The sequence below is a fragment of the Spermophilus citellus genome (genome assembly GCF_964194105.1).
Source record: "Spermophilus citellus genome assembly, chromosome: 3".
NCBI classification, from domain to species: Eukaryota; Metazoa; Chordata; class Mammalia; order Rodentia; family Sciuridae; genus Spermophilus; species Spermophilus citellus.
This window is the reverse complement of record NC_138184.1, coordinates 218,885,584-218,908,993: the sequence shown is the minus strand read 5'-3', so window position 1 is coordinate 218,908,993 and position 23,410 is coordinate 218,885,584. Positions and strand designations below refer to the sequence as shown.

At 38.2% G+C, this 23,410-nt stretch overlaps 2 protein-coding genes across 2 annotated transcripts in view; one reads left to right on the top strand and one right to left on the bottom strand.

Moving 5' to 3' along the window:
* MGAM (maltase-glucoamylase) overlaps nucleotides 1-1,667 on the bottom strand; it is a gene marked incomplete at its 5' end in the record, with an annotated part of 191,181 nt that extends 189,514 nt beyond the window's left edge. The window contains one exon of the mRNA XM_081284046.1: nucleotides 1,541-1,667. Coding sequence (XP_081140172.1) covers nucleotides 1,541-1,667 — 127 coding nt within the window. The remainder of the gene's footprint in view (nucleotides 1-1,540) is intronic.
* Nucleotides 1,668-21,970: 20,303 nt separating this feature from the next.
* TAS2R38 (taste 2 receptor member 38) lies at nucleotides 21,971-22,887 on the top strand (the record flags this gene model as incomplete). Its single annotated transcript, XM_081283326.1, is given in 6 exon segments — nucleotides 21,971-22,013; nucleotides 22,016-22,389; nucleotides 22,392-22,445; nucleotides 22,447-22,487; nucleotides 22,489-22,536; nucleotides 22,764-22,887. Coding segments are annotated over 6 exon segments (684 nt in total).
* Nucleotides 22,888-23,410: the final 523 nt, after the last annotated feature.

Here is a 23,410-nt window from a genome sequence, read left to right as displayed (position 1 = left end):
TATCACAAACATTTAAGCATTCAAAGGCCTCGCTGTTCCCAATATTTGCAATCGTATTCATTCCACTACTGACTGGACTTACTCTGGTATCCTCAACAGTTATGCATTTTCACTTTATAAAACTTTCCTTTGTTCTTGCTGACTGTATTTACCTCTACTATGATGGCATCATCTTCTTCTACCCTTCTGCCCCTCCCCTACAAGAGAGTATATGCAAAACAAAGAACTACACCATTAGATCTGAAGTTCATAAAAGTAGGAACCAACTTCCCTTTAGTCTAAGGGTCAGCAAACTATAGCCTGCAAACCAAATCAGGTTAAAGTCTGTTTTTTGAATGAAGTATTGCTGAAACTGTCACACTCATTTGTTTATAGCTGCTTTTAGGCTACAATGGCAGCACTGAGTAATAATGACAGGAGATGGCATGGCCAACAAAATCTAAAATATTTACTATCTGGTCCTTCACAGGAAAGTCTGCTCTGGTCCTTTATTCCTACCCCCAGGAGCTGGTACACACTGAACATGTACAGTTCCATAATAATCATCCACCTCAATTTAGAGAACACATCTGAGCAATGCCGGTCTCCTGTAAATACAAAGTATCATATGGAAAAAAAATGTAAGGGGAACCCACCAATCTAGAAACTGGCAGCTAGAACCTGTGCCAGAGCTGAAAACTTTGATCTCAGATTTAAAGATAGGTAATAGAAAAGACACTTTTATTGCATTCTAAAATAAAGAAATTAGCTTTCTTTGAGGCAATCTGCAATAAATTAATAATGACATTAGGACACAACAATGCTGTTTTTCATTGTTTTCTTTTCACTAGGATTTCCAGTTCAAATGTGGTGGATTAAATGAACTCCATATTTGAACCAATTTCGGCATAAGGGTTTTAGTTACACTTTCAGATTCATAGAATTAAACACACTCTATCCAGTCTAGTATTCCAGCTATAGCTGGGGGTGAGGCAGGAGACAGAGAAGGTTTTCCTCTAGCCACGGGTTGACCTTCATTGCCTGGTTGCCCTAAGAAGTTGCTCCTAGATAAACAAGATGGGAAATCCTGGATAGTTCAGCACAATCCAGACCATCTTTGGGGATATAACAATGTAATAAACTTTTATTAAGATGACTTGGGCAGGATTTTTTAAGGAACCAAACAGGCATAAAATATTTTGATTACATACTTATTTGACCCCCTTTCACACAGTATATTATTCACTATCACTAATAGAATCAGAATTCTTCAAAAAAATTCAGCAAATATATTTTAAGTGTCAGTTGTGAAATTTAACCCAGTGCACTAATTAAATTGGGAAATTAAGGTTTCAGAACTTAAGCTTGTAAGGAAAAGCTACTGAGCTTCCACAGTATTAGCTAGATGTTCCCCCAAACACATACCACACCTGCACACATGTACGTATACACACACACTCTCACACCAATGAATACAAATGCATTGCTTCCCTACCATTGATGATGGTTTTACTTTGAGAAGAGAAAATAAATGGAGGGAAAGCCCAGAGTTACTTGTTACCTTTTGATTCCGTAGAACCTGTTGCTAAAAGCACAATTAAAACAACAGCGATGATGAACACTGCGAGCAGAAGGACACTAAGGATAATCTCCAAAGTAGTGAATTTTTTCAATTTATTTCTTGCCATCTATAAAAGGAATGAAAATAATTTTAGATTTAGTAATTTTATAATTATAATTTTATCATGTAATTTATAAATTTATAATTTTAGATTTAACAAATTTAGATTTGTATACATACCTAGCAGTTTGTTAATGGAAAAGCTCAAATTTATACAATGAATAATATAACAAAACTCCAAGTACCCATCAACTGAATTTTAAAAATCATCAATTCATAATCAATCTCATTTTGTCTTTATTCCTACTTACTTGCCTCCCTAATTCTAGATTATTTTGAAGAAAATCCTAGATTTCAGAAATTTTATCTGAAAATATTTCAATGTTTAAAAGATAAGAACTTTTATAAGACAAGTAAAATACTATGATCACACCTAAAATGTTTTTGCAATATTTTGCAAGAATTCCTTAATGTCATCAAATATATAGTCAATTTTGAAATTCACCTCATTGTCTGATAAACTGTTAAAGTCTGCTTGTTTTATCCTCATAAGGATACAAGTAAGATTTATACATTGCAATTGGTTTATGTCTCGGTCATTTTTAGTCAATAAGGTTTGTTCTGTAGTTTTTCCCCACAATCTGGGATTTTTAATTGCATCTGCATTAATGCTAATGTGTTTCTCTGCTCTTTTAGATATAAAGTTTTGATCAGATTCAGGTTTGATTGTTTAGTAGCAATGGTACATAGATGATATAGCATCTTCTAGCAGGAGACAAAAAAAAAATCTAGTGATGATTCTCTTTTGATGATGTTTTTCCCTGTGATGCTGTAATTCTTTCATTCTTTCTTTGCTTATTAGATAAAATATTTCTAAAAATAGAAGTCTACCCTATTATTCAGTTCATAAAGATGCTGCAATTCTTTCATTCTTTATCTGTTAGAATATTTCAATAAACAAAATTTTCCCTATAATTTGGTAATAAAGATGCAGTTCACAAGGGACTGGTAGCATGTTGAATTCTTCATTTACTGGCTTTCAAAATAAGGAGTTGTTTTCCTAGCATCTTGTAAAGGGGAACAATGACTTGTTTTTAAGCATCCTCACGAAACCATGAATTGAAACATATTTGATCTGCATTAATCCACTGATAATATTAATTCTAATATCTTACAGCTTTGTCCAGCAGCAGCCTCTTTCAGTCGGTCCTAAACCCTGTTGGTATAACCCTAAGAGTCTTTGCTAGTTTTCTTCCTTTCTGCACAACACAATCACCTAGGCTCATCTTGTACATTTCCAGCCCACCAATCTGAAATTAAACATCTGTAAAGAGTCATGGTCCCTTTTAATGGGAAGAGCATTTAGAAACCATAGCTTAGATGAGAACTGATGAGATTAACCCAGAATTTTAGAACTGCAAACACTTTATGTATCATCTTAACCACGAGTTGCCTCTTAAGGTCCTCTAAGGAATCTTGGAGGATTTTCACTTTCCAAGAAAAATATAAAACATAAAAACATTTAATTGTTTCCATGAGTTGAATAGATATTTCCTTCCAAATGCATATGGTACCTAATGCCCAGTGTGAGAGTATTAAGAGGCAGAGGCTTTGGAAAGTGATTATCAGGAGAGCTCGATTCTCATGCTACTCAATGGAGTACACAGAGGAGTGGGGGATGTATTCAGTTAATCACTGTCCTTATCAACTTGCTCTGATATGATCTCCTTATCTGCTATATGCTTTATGGCCCCCACGTGTTAGGTGGCTGATACTTTACCTGACATTCAGGTGCACAGAGCTAAGAAGATGATCCATGAGCAGCAATCTTGCTTACTCAAGGCCTACTTTATTCCCTACCCACCCACCACTCCTTCCCCAGGTTGAATAGATTTACAAGACACATTTCCTTTATTCAAGAAGAACTTGCCCTTCCTTCTCCTCTCAGGAATTAATTTATGACTCCCTAACTTAGACACTGTTCGTTTTCTATTTCATCTCCAGTCTATCAATGTGTCCTCCCATATTCTTCTCAGGAAGAAGCAGTCTTCTTCAGTTTTTTTTTGCCCACAGATTCAATGACAAAAGGATTTGCTTCTCATAAATTAATAAGAAATTGCTGTTAGTCAATGTAATTCACTGTTACTTTAGGAAATGGAGCTGAAGGCTACCCTTCTCTATAGTAAAGATTGCCTTCTGTTTTCTAAAATAAATTGCCCCAACTCTAATCTTTCTTACCTAGACTGTTTCCATTACCTCACATTCTCAAAGGCTTTATAAGAAATTTCACAATATTGATCTTGCTTGCAAAATTCCACAAAGATTAATGGTCTTCCACACTTGATGAAATTAAATTAATTAATAAGGCAAAGAGTAACCTTATTATCACTGACAAGGAAAGGAGTTATCAAAATGCCCATCCAAGAGATTATCTCTCTGTCTCTCTCTTTGGTGAGTACTAATCGTTGTGAGATGGCAAATTGTTCATTACACTAATATCTTAAAATTTTCCAAATGTTTATACATACTATGTTTGACACTATGAAGAAACACCTATGCATTTCTGGTCAAACAATAAACATTATCTGCTCAATGAAGTCTAGGCAAAAACTTAAAATTACTCACACCTATAATCCAGCTATTTCATTTATAGAAATTTATCCCATAAATACACGGGTACACTTGAAATCAGTGTAAATTGTTTTATTTGTAGCATTACATCTATCCACTGAGGACAGTGGATACACCCACAGAGAGGGCACTGAGTAAATATAAAATAAAATTCAGCATTATTTAAAATAATGACAGCAAATTTTTTTTAAAGTTCAAAAATTCTTTGCTACTCCTTCCATTCTTGAAGGGTAGGCTGGATTTAGTCACTCAGAAAGGATGGTTTCTGATTTCTAAGACTAGGTTATAAAAGTCCTTGAAGCTTCTTCCTGCTCTTTCTCTTGGATCATTTCTTAATGAGACCAGTTTGCCATGACATCATAACACTGAAAGAGGCCCAGGGGAATTTCCAACAACTTGTACAGAAATGAGGCCTTCTGCCCAGAACCATCTTGAAAGCTAATCCTCCATCCCCAATCAAGCCTTCATATGACTATGGTCAATGGCTGATCCCTTGGCTAGAACTTCATGAGATCCACTGCCAAATTTCTGACCCATAGATGCTGGGTGATAATAAATGTTGGTTTTTAGCTACAAAATTTACAGTAATATGTTGCCAAAGGTAGATAATTAAATACAAAGGTAAATATGATTTTTTAAATAAAACATCATTGGCATGTTTTAAAAATCTGCTTGTCTCTTATCAAAAGACAAGTTTCATATATTCAAATATGGTTGCCTGCTCTATAGAACCATATGTATGTACATATTAATATGTATTTTCTAGTTGTACAAAAGAAATGCTTTCTTAAACCTTAAAAGAAAAACAAAACAACGAAACAAACATCTGTCCAGCATTACCTGATTCACCTTCCTTTCTGCATTACAGGGAATGTGATGAGGAAGCCCACTATCTCAATTAGGAATACAATTTAAGAAAACAAGATCAAGGGGCTGGGATTGTGGCTCAGTGGTAGAGCACTTGCCTCACTTATGCGAGACCCTAAGTTCGATCCTCAGCACCACATAAAAAAAATAAGTGAAATAAAGGTATTGTGTCCAACTAGACTGAAAATAAATATTAAAAAAAGAAAGAAAACAAGATCAAGAAAAATGACAAAGGTAACTTTTTAAAAGGAGTAGTTTAAATAGTGTTAGGTGCTTCCCCCACCAAAAAAAAATTGTCATTAAAAATTCATACTTGATAATCTATCATTAGTCTTTGAATGTTCTTTTTGTTTAACAAGCATATAACTGTAAAATGTTAATGCTAAAGCTAATCATAGTTGACAATGATTGCACAAATATGCTAAGAGGTTTCCCTAATTTGTCATACACAATCCTCATAACAACCCCAAATGAGTTACTGCTAGCATTTCTGAATTCAGATGAGGACATTAAGCTTCAGAAAGGTCAAATAACCTGCCTAAGATCATAGAGTTGATAAGGAAGTTACAATTTGAACATGTGCCCTTTGGACTCCACAGCCAGAGCTTTTAACCATTGCTCTGTATTCTCTGCCACAATGCCCCACAGTATATACCAGCATAGACTTTTGTAGATTATAGTTTTATCACGCAGCATACAGCTCATTAACCAAGTACTTGGATTGTACATGGTACTAGACTAGGTGCTTACATACATTATTTTGTTTAGTGCCCACAACCAACTTACCAACAAGGATTCTTCAATTTTACAAATGAATAAACTGAGCCTCATAGAGGCTAGGTTGCTCAAAGTCCAGAATTCATTAATAGCAGAGCCAGGCTTCAAACCAGGCAAAGTGAATCCAAACCTATTGTTCTTAAGGCCAATGTCACACCATCTCCTACTATGTGATGCAAATATAGAAAATATATTATTCATTATCCATGAATAATAAAGGTTTATAAATAAGGGAGGTAGGAGATATGAAAAATGCTTGTATCCAAAGACAACCATTAAGTTCAAAACCTTATGGATTACATGAACAACCAACAATAAAAATTTAGAAAAAATAAAAATAAATAAATAAATAAATAAAAATAAAAAAATAAAAAAAAAACTTATGGAAACCAAAGGAAACAAAAATTCCACATTGAATTTTCACTGCAGCTGGGGCTTTTAAAATGTTCTGAAAGCACCAGGAGTAGCAATCCATTTTAAGTTTAAGTTTATGGCCCACAGCACTGTTTTACATTCTCTATGGAGCCAAGAAGAATAAGTTACTGATGTACCCCATTTCTCAGATGTACTTATCATCAGGTTATCAAAGCTACAAAACAGAAATCTACCTGCAGTTTGTTGGTTCATTCAATTTTCTATTAAGCACCTACATTATGTAAAGCATTTTTCTGGAGCTGGTTATGCAACGCTGAATGAAACAGATAAAGTCTCTGTCTTCATTTATGTTCTTGTGGACACAAAGGAGAGACAACAAACAAAATAAATAAATATACAGTAGATCAGACTGTGTAAGAGCTATGAATCAGAAGTAAAAGATAGAGAGTGGAGCATGGGGTTGCAATTTTAAACCAGTTGGTCAGGGAAAATCTCATGAAAAGTGACAATTATCATACATAAGACATACAACTCAACAGTAATTTTTTCTTCTTGAACTATATAGTTATATGAGTAAATCTCAAAGCTCCTTTCCCTATCCATTGCCATACTTATTTAAGCAAAGTAGAAAAATAAGTCATATGGGAACTCCAGTTATTAAAATGGCTACATAAAGTAATTGAGAAAAACTGGATAATTATCCTCTTTTCTGAATTGTAGCCATTGTTTGATTTGTGTATGTGTAGCTAAGCCGTTCTTTTAAACTCCTTTGATAACCCAAGGTAAGAAGTCTAGTGGGAAAGAGAGGGTTAGTCTTATAGAGAACAAGAAAATAATTAACAAAGAAGATTATTCAAAAATAATGGGCAATATTTTGTGGACTGGTCTATTGTTTCCCTGCTTTGGAAGAAAAAAAAAAAGACACTAATGAATGTTTTTCAAATCTAGTCACATCCAAAGTGAAGAGATCTAAGGGTCAGTTCTGACCCCATTTAACTATTTGATCCTGGGGTGGGGGGATACTTATCCCCTCTGGGCCTCAGTTTCCCCCATCTGAACTCCAAAGGGATCTTGCCTAGTACAAAATTATCTTCTTCTGTGACCCCATGTCCAAGGTGTATGAGGGTTTATCTTCCTCATGATACTCCACAGTTACTATATGAACCAATCTTAGATGGAAAATTTCTTCTAGATCCATCTACTCTAAAGTATCCCTTGCTTCTAGAGTAGTGTTTGATTTTATTAGCTCATTGAAATTCATTTGTGAGGGAATGCTTAATAAAATCACTGGCATTTTCTGTGAGACTGAAATAGTGATGAGCTGTCTTAAGTTTTAGGTACAAGACACAATGTCATTCCACCTCATTTGGTCTCTGATGGCACAGAAATCGACCTATCACAGAACTAAGACCTTTCCCTCACACCCTCTCCTTGTGCAGTTCTACACAAACACTCACTGTTTCCACAGAATGACTCCAGGCTAGTAAACAGTTTGGAAAGATCAGGAGGTCCTCAGGGAACATCAAAGCCACTGTTCAGACCCTGCATCAGAACCTTCTGTTATAGCCTTTTCTAGTGAAACTCAAAGGCATTGACCTTGACCTCTCTTCCTTTCTCCAGTAGTAACTCTCCTGCCCTACTCAATGGCCATCCTGAAAAGAGATACCCACAGGTGTCTAGCTAAACTCTCAAAACCAGTAAGGACACCTCAATTTTTGCCAGAGAGGGGCCAACAGAAGTCCATTGCCTTTGCTTTTTCCCAGGGCACTTCTGTTCTATTTCATATGTAACTGCCATCCAAGTATCTTGTCTTTCCCTTCAAGACTTCCTTCCAGATTGCACAAGAAATCTCTCCGACCTCCCACCACACAGCAACTCACACACACATCCAGATATTTTATACACATCCGGATATTTCACACACATACACACATACAAACCCTGTGATGCTTCAATACAGGTACCAGATCTCTTCAAATTATGACATATTCCTCAATTTCCTGACCACTCCTCAATCACAGCTTAACATCCTTTTAGAAGAAATGGCCCCAAATTCTAAAGCCTTCACCTCACTTCCTCTATCATTTCCAGAATCAAAAAGAACTTCTACTTGCTACCTCACCCTGAATATTAAACAATTCTTCACACCTCACCCAGAGATACCTGTAAACACATATATTTAGGTGCAATCAAGCCTTTGGGTCCAGAGAAATACACACATGAACACACATAGACACACACACACACACACACAGGAAAAAGATAAATGAGTTGAATTTTGTTTTTTATGTATGTGAGCTTGCTTAATTTTTTAGTTTGTTGTTTTTGTCTATTTTTGTCAGTAACGAATTAACAAGGGCATTTTTACCTAAGAAGATCAAGTTTACACACACACACACACACACACACACACACACCACCCCTGGAGTCATAATTGAAAACACAGTTCACAAACATACCTCATTGCCTCCCTTAGCTGCTCTTGCTCAGCTGGAAGGATGGCTTAGAAATAAAAGCAGAGGAGTGCACCCACTGATAGTAAGCCAAGCTGGGCACTGTTTACCAGCCTATCAAGAAAATGTTAGTGGATTTTAAATGCAAATCACTGCCTGAAGTCCTTCCCCCATCAGAATTTTTAGTTAATTAGTAATCAAGGTCTTCCTCCGAGGAGAACTTCCCTAAGATTTCAGAGAGGAAGCCACTTCCAGGACCCTTTCGATTCCCTCCAGTCCCTGAGGGTTTATTCAATGGTGAGGACTTTCAACTTGTCTGTCTAGAGAGCACCAGAATTTGAAAGCAATAAGGAGCAAAAATTAAATGACACGGTATCCCAGAAGAACTCTGGTTTTTCCCAGAGACCCCTAATTTCTCAGGAAACCAGTGACATTAGAACAATCTGCTGACCTATGATCAAGGAAATTGTTCTGAAAATGTTTTCAAAAGTTTTCTTTTCTGGCCTCTACCAAAGGTGTGTCTGTAAGATTATATATGTGCTTCCTTAATATATTGACCAAAAATATAGCAACAGTATGATAGCTATTGCGATTGCAAAATAGTGATAAGCTTAAGCAATTTTTCAATATTATCTTAAATATGCAATATGAAAGTAATATGACTTCTCTTGGAACCAAAGTGCACTGCTAACACAATGGTGCTTTTCAGACTAACTTTGTAATGAAAAGAAATGCTCAGTTGCAGTTAGAGGTTACCAAAGAAAAAAATGTGTCAATATTTCCCCCTTCCCAGTTCACTGGGCTCTGTGAATTATATCCAGGAACTCCAGGCTAAGAAGTCTGCTTTATTACAGAGTGGACCTTCTTCAACATAAGGCAGAGTCTTCCCCATAGGCTGCCCCAAGGGTGATTCATGTACATGTTGTTGCCAGAGCCCAAAGAAATAAAAATAGAAATTGAAGATAAGTGTTGAGAAGCTTTTATAACAATATGACAGAGTACTCTGATATACACTGACCCTAATTATTTTTAAATGGAGCTTGTATTTGTATATCCTTGATTTTTTACTTTATTTTCCTAGTAATTTATTTTAAGTCTTACAAAATTCTTAGTCTGTGACATATTGGAAATTTTTCAAAAATGCTCTTTTACTGCACATAATTTTAAAAGCCCTATTCAACTGTTGCTATTTCTAAACATTAGCCTTTATGTATCAGTGAAAATTCAGGAAATATTTGGATCTATGAATTTGTTAACTGTGTGTATCACCGAGAAAAACTTTTTGAAAGTTACTATGTCATCATGGTTGTATCATAGGACATAGACTTGGACAATCAAAATGGAATTAATTTATATTTTTAAAAAGTCCACTTCTGTGTCCTTATTGTTCTCATTTCACCAACCTCTAGTGAAAATGTTGTCAGGAATCAACAGTCTTTAATTTGTTTATTCCTGAGTCAGGAATCAGCACAGCCTTTGGGAGCACTGAGTGCCTTTGGCATCATGGAATCCAAGAATTTAGTGCTAAAAGAGTTAGGAAAAGAAAACTAACTTGCATGGAGGCCTGCAGAGTGCCAAGATCTCTGCCTATTTTGCCTTGCTGATATCATCAAGGCCCTAAGGCATAAGTGTCTAAAATGCCACCAAATGCACATCCATCCAGTTCCAGAGCCCATGTGGGCTGGACCATTAGGAACTTTTGAGATCATCAAGTGTAGCCAGCTCCCTCATTTTACAGGTGAGGAAACTGAGATCCAGGAATGTTGTAAGGTTTGCATGGGTGTTGAGTAGAAGGTCCAGATTTGAACTGAAAGCCCAGGTCTGCTTACTAGCAGGGGAACTTGAACAAGTAAAGTTCTTTTTCCTTAACTTGAATGAAGATAAAAGTGGTACCTAGCCAATAAACTTATAAAATAAACAAAACAAAGCAAGCAAAAAACTTGGTATTACATATATACCCCGAAAGTATCAGTTACAATTAAAATTATGATGCTCTGCCACAGCCCTATGTCTGGAGCCCAGACCCTGGACTCCAGATCTCAGGCTCCTTCAACTCTGCCAGTCTCTGGCAGTCTCTCTCCTAAGTCAGGATTCCAAACATATCATGTTGCCATAATTTACATAAAAGAACAATTATCAAGTACCTACTTTGAAAAGGCCCTGACTGCATGCTGACATCTATGATGTTGCCTGATTATCACAGTTTAAAGGTTAAGTGCCAAGTCCTTGCATTAAAAAAGATGATTCAAGCCAGACCAAGGCACAAATACTGTGGTGCCTAGAGTGGCTGGCTACTGTGATACAACAAATGCCTCAGGAGAAGAATACACACGTTGGGAGCAACACTGAAGAAACCAAGGCACAACCGTTTGGGAGTGGAAAAGGAAGCAGAAAGGGATATTTTGGGTCAAGGAAAGAGCATCTGTAATGCACAGAGGAAGGGACAGGACTAGTTTTGGAAAATGTTGTAAAAAGATACAGATAGGAGACAGGTGGGTGACAATTAAGGACAACACTGAAAAGTAAACTGGAGCCACAATCTGGAGGTCCTATTGCCTTGGCAAGAAGACTTCTGTGAACCACAGGAACCATCACAAGTAAGAATGTGCCCAAATCTTTCATAAGCATAAGCTGGATTTCGGAACTCTCCAAGACTTAAAACCCTGGATTATGTGCCTCTTTGGGTGATTAGTCCAAAAAATATTACTTTTCCCTACACCTCTAAGATTTCCAAGTATAAATCCACAACGGAACCTGGAAGCTGCACCAAGTACATGCCCATGGAGTAATGTCATGTAATTATGAAGAAGATATGAAAGAATGCATGTGAAACATTTAACATAATACATAGGCCTTAGTAAACACTCCATCAGTGTTACTGGTATTCTGATATTTCTCTTTTCAGAACTATTGAAGTAATAGTACACTCAAGAATACATTGCTCTGTTCTATAGGTATGCATTCTGCATACAAATGCTTAGTAGAGCTTAACCCCCCACTAGCTTCCTGCTCTCTGAGTTTTCTCAATGTCTCCTTCAAAACCAAACCCACAGGAGGAGTCTGACTCCTGAGCCCAGAGGGACAGAGGCCTAGTGTGTATTCCCTCCTTGCAGTTAAGATGAGTTCATGGATTATCCCTTCCTAGAATAAACTCCTTTTAGAAAATAATATTCTCATCTGTTTGGATTATATCAACAATGGACTGTGGGTGGGTTTTCCTGAAAGTATCCCTGCAATCTAAAACTGTTGAATATAATTCTCCAAAAGAGACAAATAATTTCTTAGAGAGCATTTCCATGTTAAATCTTTAGATGGATCTTTCAGGGTTCCCTGTCTGGATATAGTGCCAGAGAGAACATGGAGTTTGAAATCAAACTAGCCTGGGCTTGAATATCAGATTCTCTAGTCACTTAATTAATAACTTAGGCAGCTAAATTTTCTTGTCTATAAATTAAGGATGATAATATGTACTTAATAATGTTATTTTGAACCTAAGAGAAGATAATGAGTACCCAATATCCAATGTTGGCCTCCCAGAACCACTCCAACTTAAATCTTTTCTGAAAATCAAATAATATACACCAGCAGTAACATTAGCTAAATTCTGTTAAGAACTGTTCCTACAGTTCACCAAGGTCTAAAATTGCCTCACTGGATTGGGCTGAAAGGAGGTGGTCTCTTCTCTCAGAGACCCTTGAGATAGACAAGTGGAGACAGTAAATTCTACACCGAACTGATTCTATGAGCCAATGGTGAAAAATCAGACCTGACCTACATTTCTACCTCATACTCTATGACTGACTCTCTCTCTCTCTCTCTCTCTCACACACACAAACACACACACACAGAGTCAGCATACTACACACACTCAAGAACATGCCATCTACACCGCCTTCCTGTCAAAATGACCTCCCTCTCTCCATAGCCTACAAACTTAAATTGTACCTCTTTCTTTTTTTCCCAGCCACGTGGTTTTCCTTCTTTTGGGTCTCATATAAGCCCTTCACATCACTGGCCACCTGGAAGGGGAGAAAGGAGCGAGATGGAGTAGGAGCAACTTCTCTACCCAGAAATGCTCAAAGGAAGGTTAGATATAAACAACAGGCACAGAGCATTACAGCACTTCCTCCTCTTGGGAAACAGCTGCTCTTCTGCAGCTTTACACTGACTTACATCTTTCCTCACCTCCACCCTCCCAGACCAGAGTGCACGTACTTACAGGTGAGTCCAAGGAGAGCCGTTAGGAATGATACATTACCTAATATTCACGTGTCAGCAATAAAATAAAACTGTTGGTAATTGGTAGTTTTCAGAACACTTTGATCTGTACCATCTCTTTGATGGTAACAATCCTAAAACATAGGGTAGGTATTTTTAATCTTCATCTATAAATCAGGAAATAGAAGCTAAGAAAAATGACCTAATAAAGGTCACTCAAATAGTGGCAGAGCTGAGTTCACACCAACAATTTTAGTCTTGTAATCCAATGTTCATAGAATCTGAAGTCAGTAAATCTGGAAAACCGTTTTTCAGGCTGAATGTTTATTCATTCATTCAACAAATTCAAAGTTCACTTACTACCAAGTCTCTAAAGCAGAGACCCTCATTCAGAGAGAGATACTTCCCTTTAAGCTCAAATCTTCTACAAAAATTCCCATCATTTCCTCCCTTGACCATGCCCAGAGGACACCTGCACAGCCCACCCCTGCAAGGGCAGCTCAACATGACTCTAATCCTCTCATCACAGCTGACCACACTAGCACTGGAACGAAGATAAAACCTTGCCAATTAGCTGCTCCCTCACAGAAATTAGGATTTGACAGTCTGAATCTCTACCTCATACTGCATCTCTCTCTCTCTCTCTCTCTCTCTCTCTCTCTCTCTCTCTCTCTCTCTCACACACACACACACACACACACACACACACACACACACAGTCAGCATACTACACACACTCAAGCACATGCCATCTACATTAGGTCTGTGAGATCATGTCATGAAATTGACAGGCACAAATTCAAGAGTTTTAATAAATACTTTTAAATGTTTTTAGTTGTAGATGGGCACAATACCTTTATTTTGTTTATTTAGTTTTTTTATTTGATTCTTGGGATCTAACTCAGTGTCTCACACTTGCTAGGCAAGTGTTCTACCACTGAGCCACAACCCCAGCCCGTTAATAAATGTATTTTTCCCCAAAAGAGAATGGAATAGCCAGGCATGGTGGTATATGCCTGCAATCCCAGCAGCTCTGGAAGCTGAGGCAGGAGGATCTTGAGTTCAAAGCCAGCCTCAGCAATGGTGAGGCACTAGGCAACTCAATGAGACCCTGTCTCTAAATAAAATACAAAATAGGGTTGGGGATGTGGCTCAGAGGTGGAGTGCCCTTGAGTTCAATCCCCAGTACCAAGAGACAGAGAGAGAGAGAGAGAGAGAGAGAGAGAGAGAGAGAGAGAGAGAGAGAGAGAGAGAGAATGGAATAGATATGTAGAGAGTAGCAAAAATAGGATACTATTCAATTTGGATACAGTTTGTCCCCTACGGAGTCATGTGTTGGAGGCTTTTTGCCCAGTAGGTGATGTTGGGAAGCTATGGAACCTTTAAGAAGTGGAGCTAATGTGGGGTCATTGAGTCACTGGAGTTGCCTTTGAAAGGAATTAATGTAGTTCTCACAGGACTTCAAAGAGAGTTGTTACAAAAGAGCACGACTGGACCCTCCCTGATCTTTAGTTTTCTGTCTCACCTTGTGATTTCTCTCTTTTGCTCTTTTATAAAACTTCCACCATAATGCCATCTGCCACCATGTGGTGCAACCAGAGGGGCCCTCGCTGAGTCAGTGCCATGCTACTTGGACTTTCAAGCTCCCAAATGGGACTATTTTCATCATAGAGTTAACTTGCCATGGGTATTTAGTTTTACCTAAAAAATAGACTAGTACAAAACCCCAAGAAGCAGAAATGGAGCAATGAAGTACCAGTATTTTTGCAATTTCTGTGAAGGCTAATGTACAACTTAATCTTTAATCTTATGTGATTTTCCCAAATCTTCACCCAAAGTATTTTTACTATTACTACCATCATCATCATCACCCTCATCACCTCTCAGGCCCTTACTTCTAGCCAGTTTCTGTGCCATGTAACCAAATGGTTCCTACTAGCCCTGCTATGAAAGCTGTCATTGTCTCCCTTTGTCCACTAACACCACTGAAAACTTCTAACCACTTCAGTTGATCCTATGAGCAATAAAACTTAAAAATGAATCCAGAAGTTCTTCCTGTTATTTGTGTTTTTCTCACTTTTACAATCACTCACAATTGGAGGATCTGCATATATCCACAAAGTCCCTATGACTTGTGGTATCCCACAGAATTATAGCTTTTTAGATCAGGAGACATGTACCCTTATAAGTATGTGGTAGCATACTGGGAGATACATAATGCATTTTCTTGGAAATTCAATTTTAATCCAAGATCATTGCAGAAGAATAGTGATTTCAATAAAAAATTTTGATTATGAAAAATGTGGCAGTAAATATAATAATATGCAAATTTATATGATTTTTTCAATACAAAACACTAAATTTTGCAAAGATTCCCCTAAAATGAACCCCTGCTAAGTATGTTTTCTTTTAGTCTCACACCCAGAGGAAAACTGTTTAAAGATATAATGAACATCTTAAATTTACTGACAGTGTCTTATGCCAAAGTGTGAGCTCTATTCTCATTTTTGCCTATTGACTTGGCCTCCTTGTCCTGTGTACTTCCTCTTCCTGTTCTGTTCTTTGGGAACAACCATGTCCACACTGTCTCCATCTGGGCACCACTTGAACTCCAGTGTTAGCCAGAAAGAGTTCTCAAAAACACAGTGCTACACAGTGTTCACTTACCGTTCTTTCTGTTATCCCTATTAGAGATAAACAAAGCAGGGTTTGTTACCCAAGATCTTACAACTCTGTCAGTTTTACCTAAAATCTCCTCTCTCTTATCTCATGTCTGTGGATAAAATAAAACTTAAAAATGAATCCAGAAGTCCCTCTAAAGGAATCCCTACCCACAGATCCTGCCAAGGAATGTGATCTTCTTTATGTGCCTAATCTCAAGATTCCATGTTGGTATCAAAGTTCACTCTATCAGGGATGGGCACCTCACCCAAAGATAGCCAATTCTTAATTGGCAGCTTACAAAGCATCTTCCTATCTGACAACTAGACCTCACAGATTCTCTTTCTGAATGTAAGACATAGAGATAATTGTTAGCAGAATTAATTATTAGCAATAATAAAATGAAAAGACAGAGAAACAACTGTGCATGGTGGTGCATGCCTATAATCCCAGTGGCTCAGGAGGCTGAAGCAGGAGAATTGCAAGTTCAAAGCCAGCCTCAGCAAAAGCAAGGTGCTAAGCAATTCAGTGAGACCTCTTTCTAAATAAAATACAAAATAGGGCTGGGGATGTGGCTCCATGGTCAAGTGCCCCTCAGTTCAATCCCTGGTACTTAAATAAATAAATAAAAGATAAACAGAAATAAGAACTGGGCAAAAGAATCCTTGGCCCCATCTCTGAGTACTCTACCCACATCACTTTGATAATTACTTGTGGCAAAAACAAAATTGTTAAAATACAGGAGGTACAGATATCATTTATTTTGTTTCCTCTCTTGTAGTTCCTGTTTCTGCCTCATCGTGACCAGCAAATCTAGACAGGAAGCATGTTGACCTCTCCAGTCCACTTCCTGGTTCTATATGATTAGACAGACAAGTAGATTTAGGACCCTTCTTTCCTGCAAGTTCTCTTCTTTCTCTCCTCCAAGTAACTGGGTAAGTATGAACACTTCTGTCTCTCCCCATGTGTACTTCTCCCTCTCCCTCTCCCTCTCTCCACACTCTTGAGCATTCTAGTCCCAAATTATAGATTTCATACTGTGTTCAGCTTCCAATAGTTGTGACCTAAGAATTGAGGCTTAAAGACTTGAGGAGTTTACCTTCATCACATAATGAGAATCCTGAAGAAGAGAAAGTGCTGGTGTGGTTTCAGCTACTCAAGGAATTCAGAGTGAGAATTTTGAGATTATTTGGGCTTTTCCCTAATGGTTGAGATCCAACTGTAACAAGCAAGTTCAGGCAAATAAAGAAAGAAAAGCAACAGAGGTTTTCTAAGAAATCCCACCCAATTACTTTTTGTTGTGTCTCAGAAGCCACCTCTATCTGGAAGAAAGAAGGTAAATGCAGTTTGTTTGTTTGTTTGTTTGTTTAAGATGGGAATATTGACATGCCCAATAAATATGGAGTCCTGTTGGTAATGAAAAAGAGAGAATTGATATTGCAAAGGTAATTGGCAGTATTTACCATGGGCAGAGGCACATTGGGTATGTGGACTCTGCCTAGGTCTACTGTATGCTCCAATCCAACTTGTATTAGAACTTTGCCAAAGGGAGCCTTTGGGTACTGCTTTCAGTTTTAAGAGAGTAATACTAACATTATACTCCCACTTCTCTGTTGTTCTTCTCATGTAACAAGAGTAATTGGCAAAGCTGGATTGGGGATTCCTGGGATGTTAGCCTGTCTACCATGTAAAACCATAAAAGTCTTTCTTCAATTTCTAACAAGAGTCTACATCTCATTTATGGTGGAGCATTCAAGTGAGGGACAAATGACTCCAGTTGCTAAGACTATGTGGATCCTGACAAAAGTTCCAGTGTGCAAGTGGTGTTCCAGTTTTCTGTAAAGTATGATTATTACAGGAATTCTGACAAACTTATCTGCTTTTCTTTACATCCCAGTGGTTTTCCAATGTGATAATGCACCAGAATCACTTGAATGGCTTTAAAACACAGATTGTAAGGCTCCACCATTAGGGGTTTTGTTTCATTGAGTTTAAGTGGAACCCAAGAATTTGCACATCTTATAACTCCCCCAGCGAGGGTGATTTCCCCAACATGGCGCACTGTGAGCCCTGAGAACTATTTAGTGCAGCATGTAATAGACTGACATTATTGGAGTTCACCTGAATGATCAAAACAGCCAAAGGGCCTACCGAATGCACCTTTCTTTGGATTCAGACAGAAGTCCATAGGTCTGGAATAGAGGACAAGGATTAATGATAAACACTCTGTTTATCATTAATAAATTATATTATTATTAATATCCAGAACCTTGCCTACAACTTTTGAGGACTATAGTTTTGTAGGCAGGGCAAGGTTCACTGCCCATTTCTCTCTTCTCTTAGGATGAGTGTTTTCCTGAATGGCTACACAATGGGTTATGAAATACTTTCAGCCTCTCATCTTCCACACACAAAACAAGTTTGAATCCCAGGAGTGAATTCACCTAGATTCAAGCAAGATCTACATACTATATCTCTAAGACAGTAAATTTGGTCAAATTATAATCTTGGATTTAAATTGAATGACCAAATAAAGGGATAAAATTCAAATTAATGTGTCATGTTTAATGTGGAGCAAAGAAAGAATAATACATAATCCCTGCTCTTGAAGAACTTGATGTAAATTGAGAATACACACGTTAAAAAACACAAATTTTAATAAATGCTACAATAATGGTATGAATAAAGGATAATGGAAGCAAAGTAGATGGAGGAATCCTATAAGAAGGGAATCAAAAAGACCTCATGTCAGATCTGATTAAGAAATTGTGAGCAATTTTCTTTTATACTCCAGGGCCTTGGTTTACTAATAGCTATGTCAACCTACTAGGTATACAGACATGTTATTTCTGAGAGTCCAAGGAGATTTTTCCCACTCCTTTCCTTAACCAGAATAGTAGTCTCGAGGTATGAGACCCACTTACCCACACTCAATTTTTCTCTCTCCTGGGAAGGGATGAGCTATTGCCTTCCTCCCTGCATTACACTGAGGCCGCTCAGAGGGTCTCAACAGCCAGAAACTTAATGTTAAAAGTAGGGCTGAGGCTGGAAAGAATATTGTTACCAGGCATCTCCACAAAATGAGAGCATCTTCTCCACCCCAAACCTCAGGTTGGTAGTTAGGCTTAGAGGAAATCAGAAATCTAGTGTCAGAATTCTAGTTCCTCATTAATTTAGTGACTTTGGCCAAGATATTTAACTAATTAACTTTCTTGAAACTCCACTTTCTCATTAGTAAAATAGAATTATCATTACATTCTTTGTGAGGCAACTATAATATTAAAGGATATCCAGCTTACAGTATACATTAAATGCAGTCTAAAATTTCAATTGTGTGAAATATAGGACCTTATTATTGCTTGTAAGGAAAACACCGCTGGGGTTCTCAAGCACCCTGAACAGGCCGGGAATTGCACACTTCACGGTGGTCTGGCGCCACCTAATGGTAGCTTTAAATAATGCGAGGAGGACGCGTCCAGGCTGGCTGAACTTCCAGGAAAATTCTGTGAGTCCAGGATCACCTATTTCTTTGTTTGATTATCTGGAGAAACAGGAAACCTGGGGACTCCTCCTCGACTTGCTTAGAGGAGGTTGCCTGTCTTTCCCACTTGTCTGGTACAAGCCTCCCCATTGCTGTCTGCCTAACCCCAGTGCAGACAGTGCAGGAACAGAATCCAGCCCCTATTTAGGAATGTCAGCAGGTGGGAGGACAGAAGGGAACTGAAGACCTACCACCTTATCTTATAATGCACACAGAAGCTAAAAAAAAAAAAAAAAAAAAAAAAAAAAAAAGTCGCCTGGGCCACACACCCAGCCTGAGTTGGCCGCTGCAGGTTTTCCTCCTCCAAGAGTCATCCTGGACTCCTTCCTGCTTCTGAAGCACTGTTCCTTCCTCCCCAGTGCCTTCCCAGGTGCCAGTCCAGTCTTCAGTGCTTTCCACCACGACTATGGGACTTGTTTTATGAATGGTTCCTCCTCATGGTAGGGAAAGGAGAAATACTGGGGAGCCATAATCACCAGATTATACTGTAAGCCACATGCATGTGTGAATATGTAAGAATAATCCCACAATTATGTTAGTTATAACATGCAAATAAATAGAAATAAACATTTTAATAAAAAACGATACCTCCTTGGTTTCAGACTCCTGTTAGTTGTCTATCTCACTAATATCAAATTGCTTTTTTTAAATTAACACTATCTGAAGCCATCAGAGGGGGGGTTCCCTCTAGAGTAAAAGAGCCTCTTTCCCTAAGGACTATGCTTTCTTCATACATCAATTAACATTTCACACAGTCCCTGGGAATTTGTCTTATTTTCTCTTCACTTCACTGGTATTTACCTGCCCTCTGTCCGTCTCTGCCCTTTTGCTTTGGGTCTGGATAGGTTGGGCAAGATGTTCACTGTAGGCAGCAAAGGGCTGAGGAGTCTTAGCTCAGTGACACTCAAACCAAAAATCACTTTGCTATCAAAAATATATATATTTGCTTGACTTTGAACCCAATCTACCTATAGCAAATTTGCCCCATTGCCAGTGTTAAAATTAAACTAATCAGTGCTTTGTGTAACCAGGTATAGAGGTTTCTGTAATCATTCTGTCAATAATTTAATTTCAGGGCTTTCTTTCCCTAAGGCCTGTGTCTCTGGTTTTTAGGACCTGGCTGCTACTTCTCATACCCATGCAAGAAGGCAAGGTGAGAGAGGAGTTGATGTAAGTGGAATGCACCTGAGTAACTAGCCCGAATTTTTACAGAGCTTTCAAAAGTAATTGTGAAATCCACCCATATTCCTTTAGAGATCAAGGAAAATTCCAGATGCTGGAAGGCCCAAGGGTAACAAATATTGGGAAATGTTTGAAAGGGGAGAAACCTAAATCTTGGAATGTAAAACCATATGTGTTAGAATGTATTCCCTGGAATGTTAAAAAAATATAACATTTTTATATTATAAAATATATAATATATATAATATAAATAAATAATATAAAATATATAATACACGTAGACTGAGGGGATACTATAGGCAACTAAATATTTGTTTTGTGAAAATAAGTGCCTTCATGAAGCTTACATTTTTCAGTGGGGAAAGTGGATACTGGCAATAAATAATTGAATATATACAGAAATATAAAACAGATTCAACATTATAGTAAGCACCCAAGATAAGGTAAGGGATGCCATTTATAGGATGGTCAGGGAAAGTCTTTCCAGTGAACTTTTGAGAAGCAAGTGAGACACTGAAACACAAAACGTAAAAGCAGTTCAGGTCGTGAGAAATACAAATGCAGTGGTCCTGCATTGAGAGTGCTTGGTGAGTTTACAGAACAAGAAAAATCCTCATGGCTGGCATGGAGGAAGGGGAAAAGCAAGTGTCCCCGATGACATTTGAAAAGAACAGGGGTCCTGACTGTGAAACACCCATAGGCCACTGCAGGGACTAAGCTTTTACGGGGAGGGAGATTAGAGACCCTGAAAGTTTTGAACAGAGAAATGACCCAACCTAAGTTGTATTATCAGGATTGTTATAGTTTTGAACAGAGAAATGACCCAACCTAAGTTGTATTATCAGGATTGTTATTGTTACTTTGTGGAATACTATATGAGAGAGTGAGGCTGAGAAGCAGAGAGAGCAGTTTAAAGCCTTCTGCAGTGATCCAGCCTGGATACTGCTCCCTCCCTCTATTTCATGGCTAGGTGCTCATCTTGCTCAGGTCAACACCCCTCTTGTCAAGTACAGTGTCTAGTACAACAGTGATGGTTGAATGAAGCCTTTAGCAATGGCAACTAAAATATCAGTCACCTGTTGGACTAGAGGAAGAACAATTCACTTGTCCATATAGAAACACATTCTATGGTAAGTCATAACTCTGAGATATAGAAGAAATGCAAATGGAAGGAGACACCATTTCAAACCTTAGTTCACCAAGAATATCTGCTTTGCCTGCTGCCAGTTTCATTGAAACCTATAAGCAAATCCAATTCTTGTTTCCACTCCCACCAGTCCAGATGGGCATGCAAAACTGGACCCTATCTGGTTGGAAAACTGAGACCCTATCTCATTTGCATCTCTGATGCTATACTGTGGTCCTCTGGGGAGACTGCTGTACAGGAACACCTGGATTTAGGAAGCGCTTCTCCATTATTCCAAAGAGTAGAACCAGCAGTCATCTACCCTCATAATGAGCCTTCATGTGTATCCAAGAAACATTCTAAAGCAACAAGATCCCTCAAAGATTCCTGTCAGGGCTTTTAGTGTACCCACTTTGGGACATAACTAGGGGAAGATCTGGGTGTTTTGTAAAGGAAAGTCCTGATTCAGAATGTACTCTTGCCCTCCTCTGCTGAGTAGTGTCTGAGTTTTAAATGAACCAGTCACCAAGAGAAGCATCATGTTGACTCTGACTCCTGTCTTAACTGTGTCCTATAAAGCCAAGATTCATTTCTGTTCCTTCCAATCCTGGAGTTTGCAGTGGGGATCTTGGCCAATGTACTCATTTTCTTGGTGAACTTTAGAGACATAGTAAAGAGACAGCCACTTAGCAACTGTGACCTTGTGCTGATGTGTCTGAGCATTTCCCGGCTTTTTCTGCATGGGCTGCTGTTTCTCGGAGCCATCCAGTTTACTTTCTTCCAGCAGATGAAAGACCCACTGAATCACAACTACCAAACTGTCATTATGCTGTGGATGATTGCACACCAAGTCAACCTCTGGCTCATCACCTGCCTTAGTCTCCTGTATTGCTCCAAGACTGTCCGTTTCTCCAACACCTTCTTCCTCTGCTGCACAGGCTGGATCTCCAGGAAGATCCCCCCAGGTGCTCCTGTGTGCTGTTCTCCTGCATCTGCATTGTCCTCTGTTTATGGAACTTTTTTTAGCATATCTCACTTCACAGTCACAGATGTTATCCATGAACAATCAGAACTCAATTTGCCAATTACAAAACTCAATTTTCTTGTATTCATTTATCTTCTGTAATGTGGGATCTATCTCCCCTTTCCTTTATTTTCTAGTTTTTTTAGGGTTCTTGGTTATCTTCCTCAGAGGTCACATGAGAACAATGAAATCCCAAACCAGAGACACTCACACCTCCAGCCAGAGGCCCATATCAAAGCCCTCATACACTTGACTTGGCTTCTTTCTCTGTTTCTATGCGGTGTGGTTCTGTGCTGCTCTCATCTCAGTGCCCTTAATGATACTGTGGCACAGCAAGGTTGGGGTAATGGTTTGTATAGGAATGATGGCAGCTTGCCCCTCCGGACATGCAGTCATCCTAATCTCGGGAATGCCAAGCTGAGGTGGCAGTGAGGACTGTTCTACACTGGGTTCAGAGATGCCCAAATATAACGACAGACCACAAGACTGTTTTCTGAGAGTGGGCATAAAAAGAGGTTTTCATGAATGCATCTCTGATTCTTTATGAAGCCTTAAAATTCCTTCTATAAAAATAACTGGAAGTCTTCTACATCAGTAGACTCATTCATAGAAAAATGAAATAATTAAAGCTGTATAAGTGATCTAAGCAAGTATAATGATATTGGTTCCAGAGGTTGGTATAATCAAATGATCAAGATAGAGAGGTAAAATGTTCAATGTAAATCCTGTATATGCTATAGCTTATTATTGCTTCGTCTGATTTAGGTATTCCTTAAGAAGAGGTGCTTTCTCAAGATAATATGACTTGCTTTTAACATGAGTACTAACCCTTTTTCTCAAAACTGATTGCTAGAAAAATATTTGAGAATATTTGCTACTATGGCAGTCATACAATCCTATTTAAATTCCACAATTTTCATGAGAACATAAGGTATGAAAAGAAAAACCTAGAGTA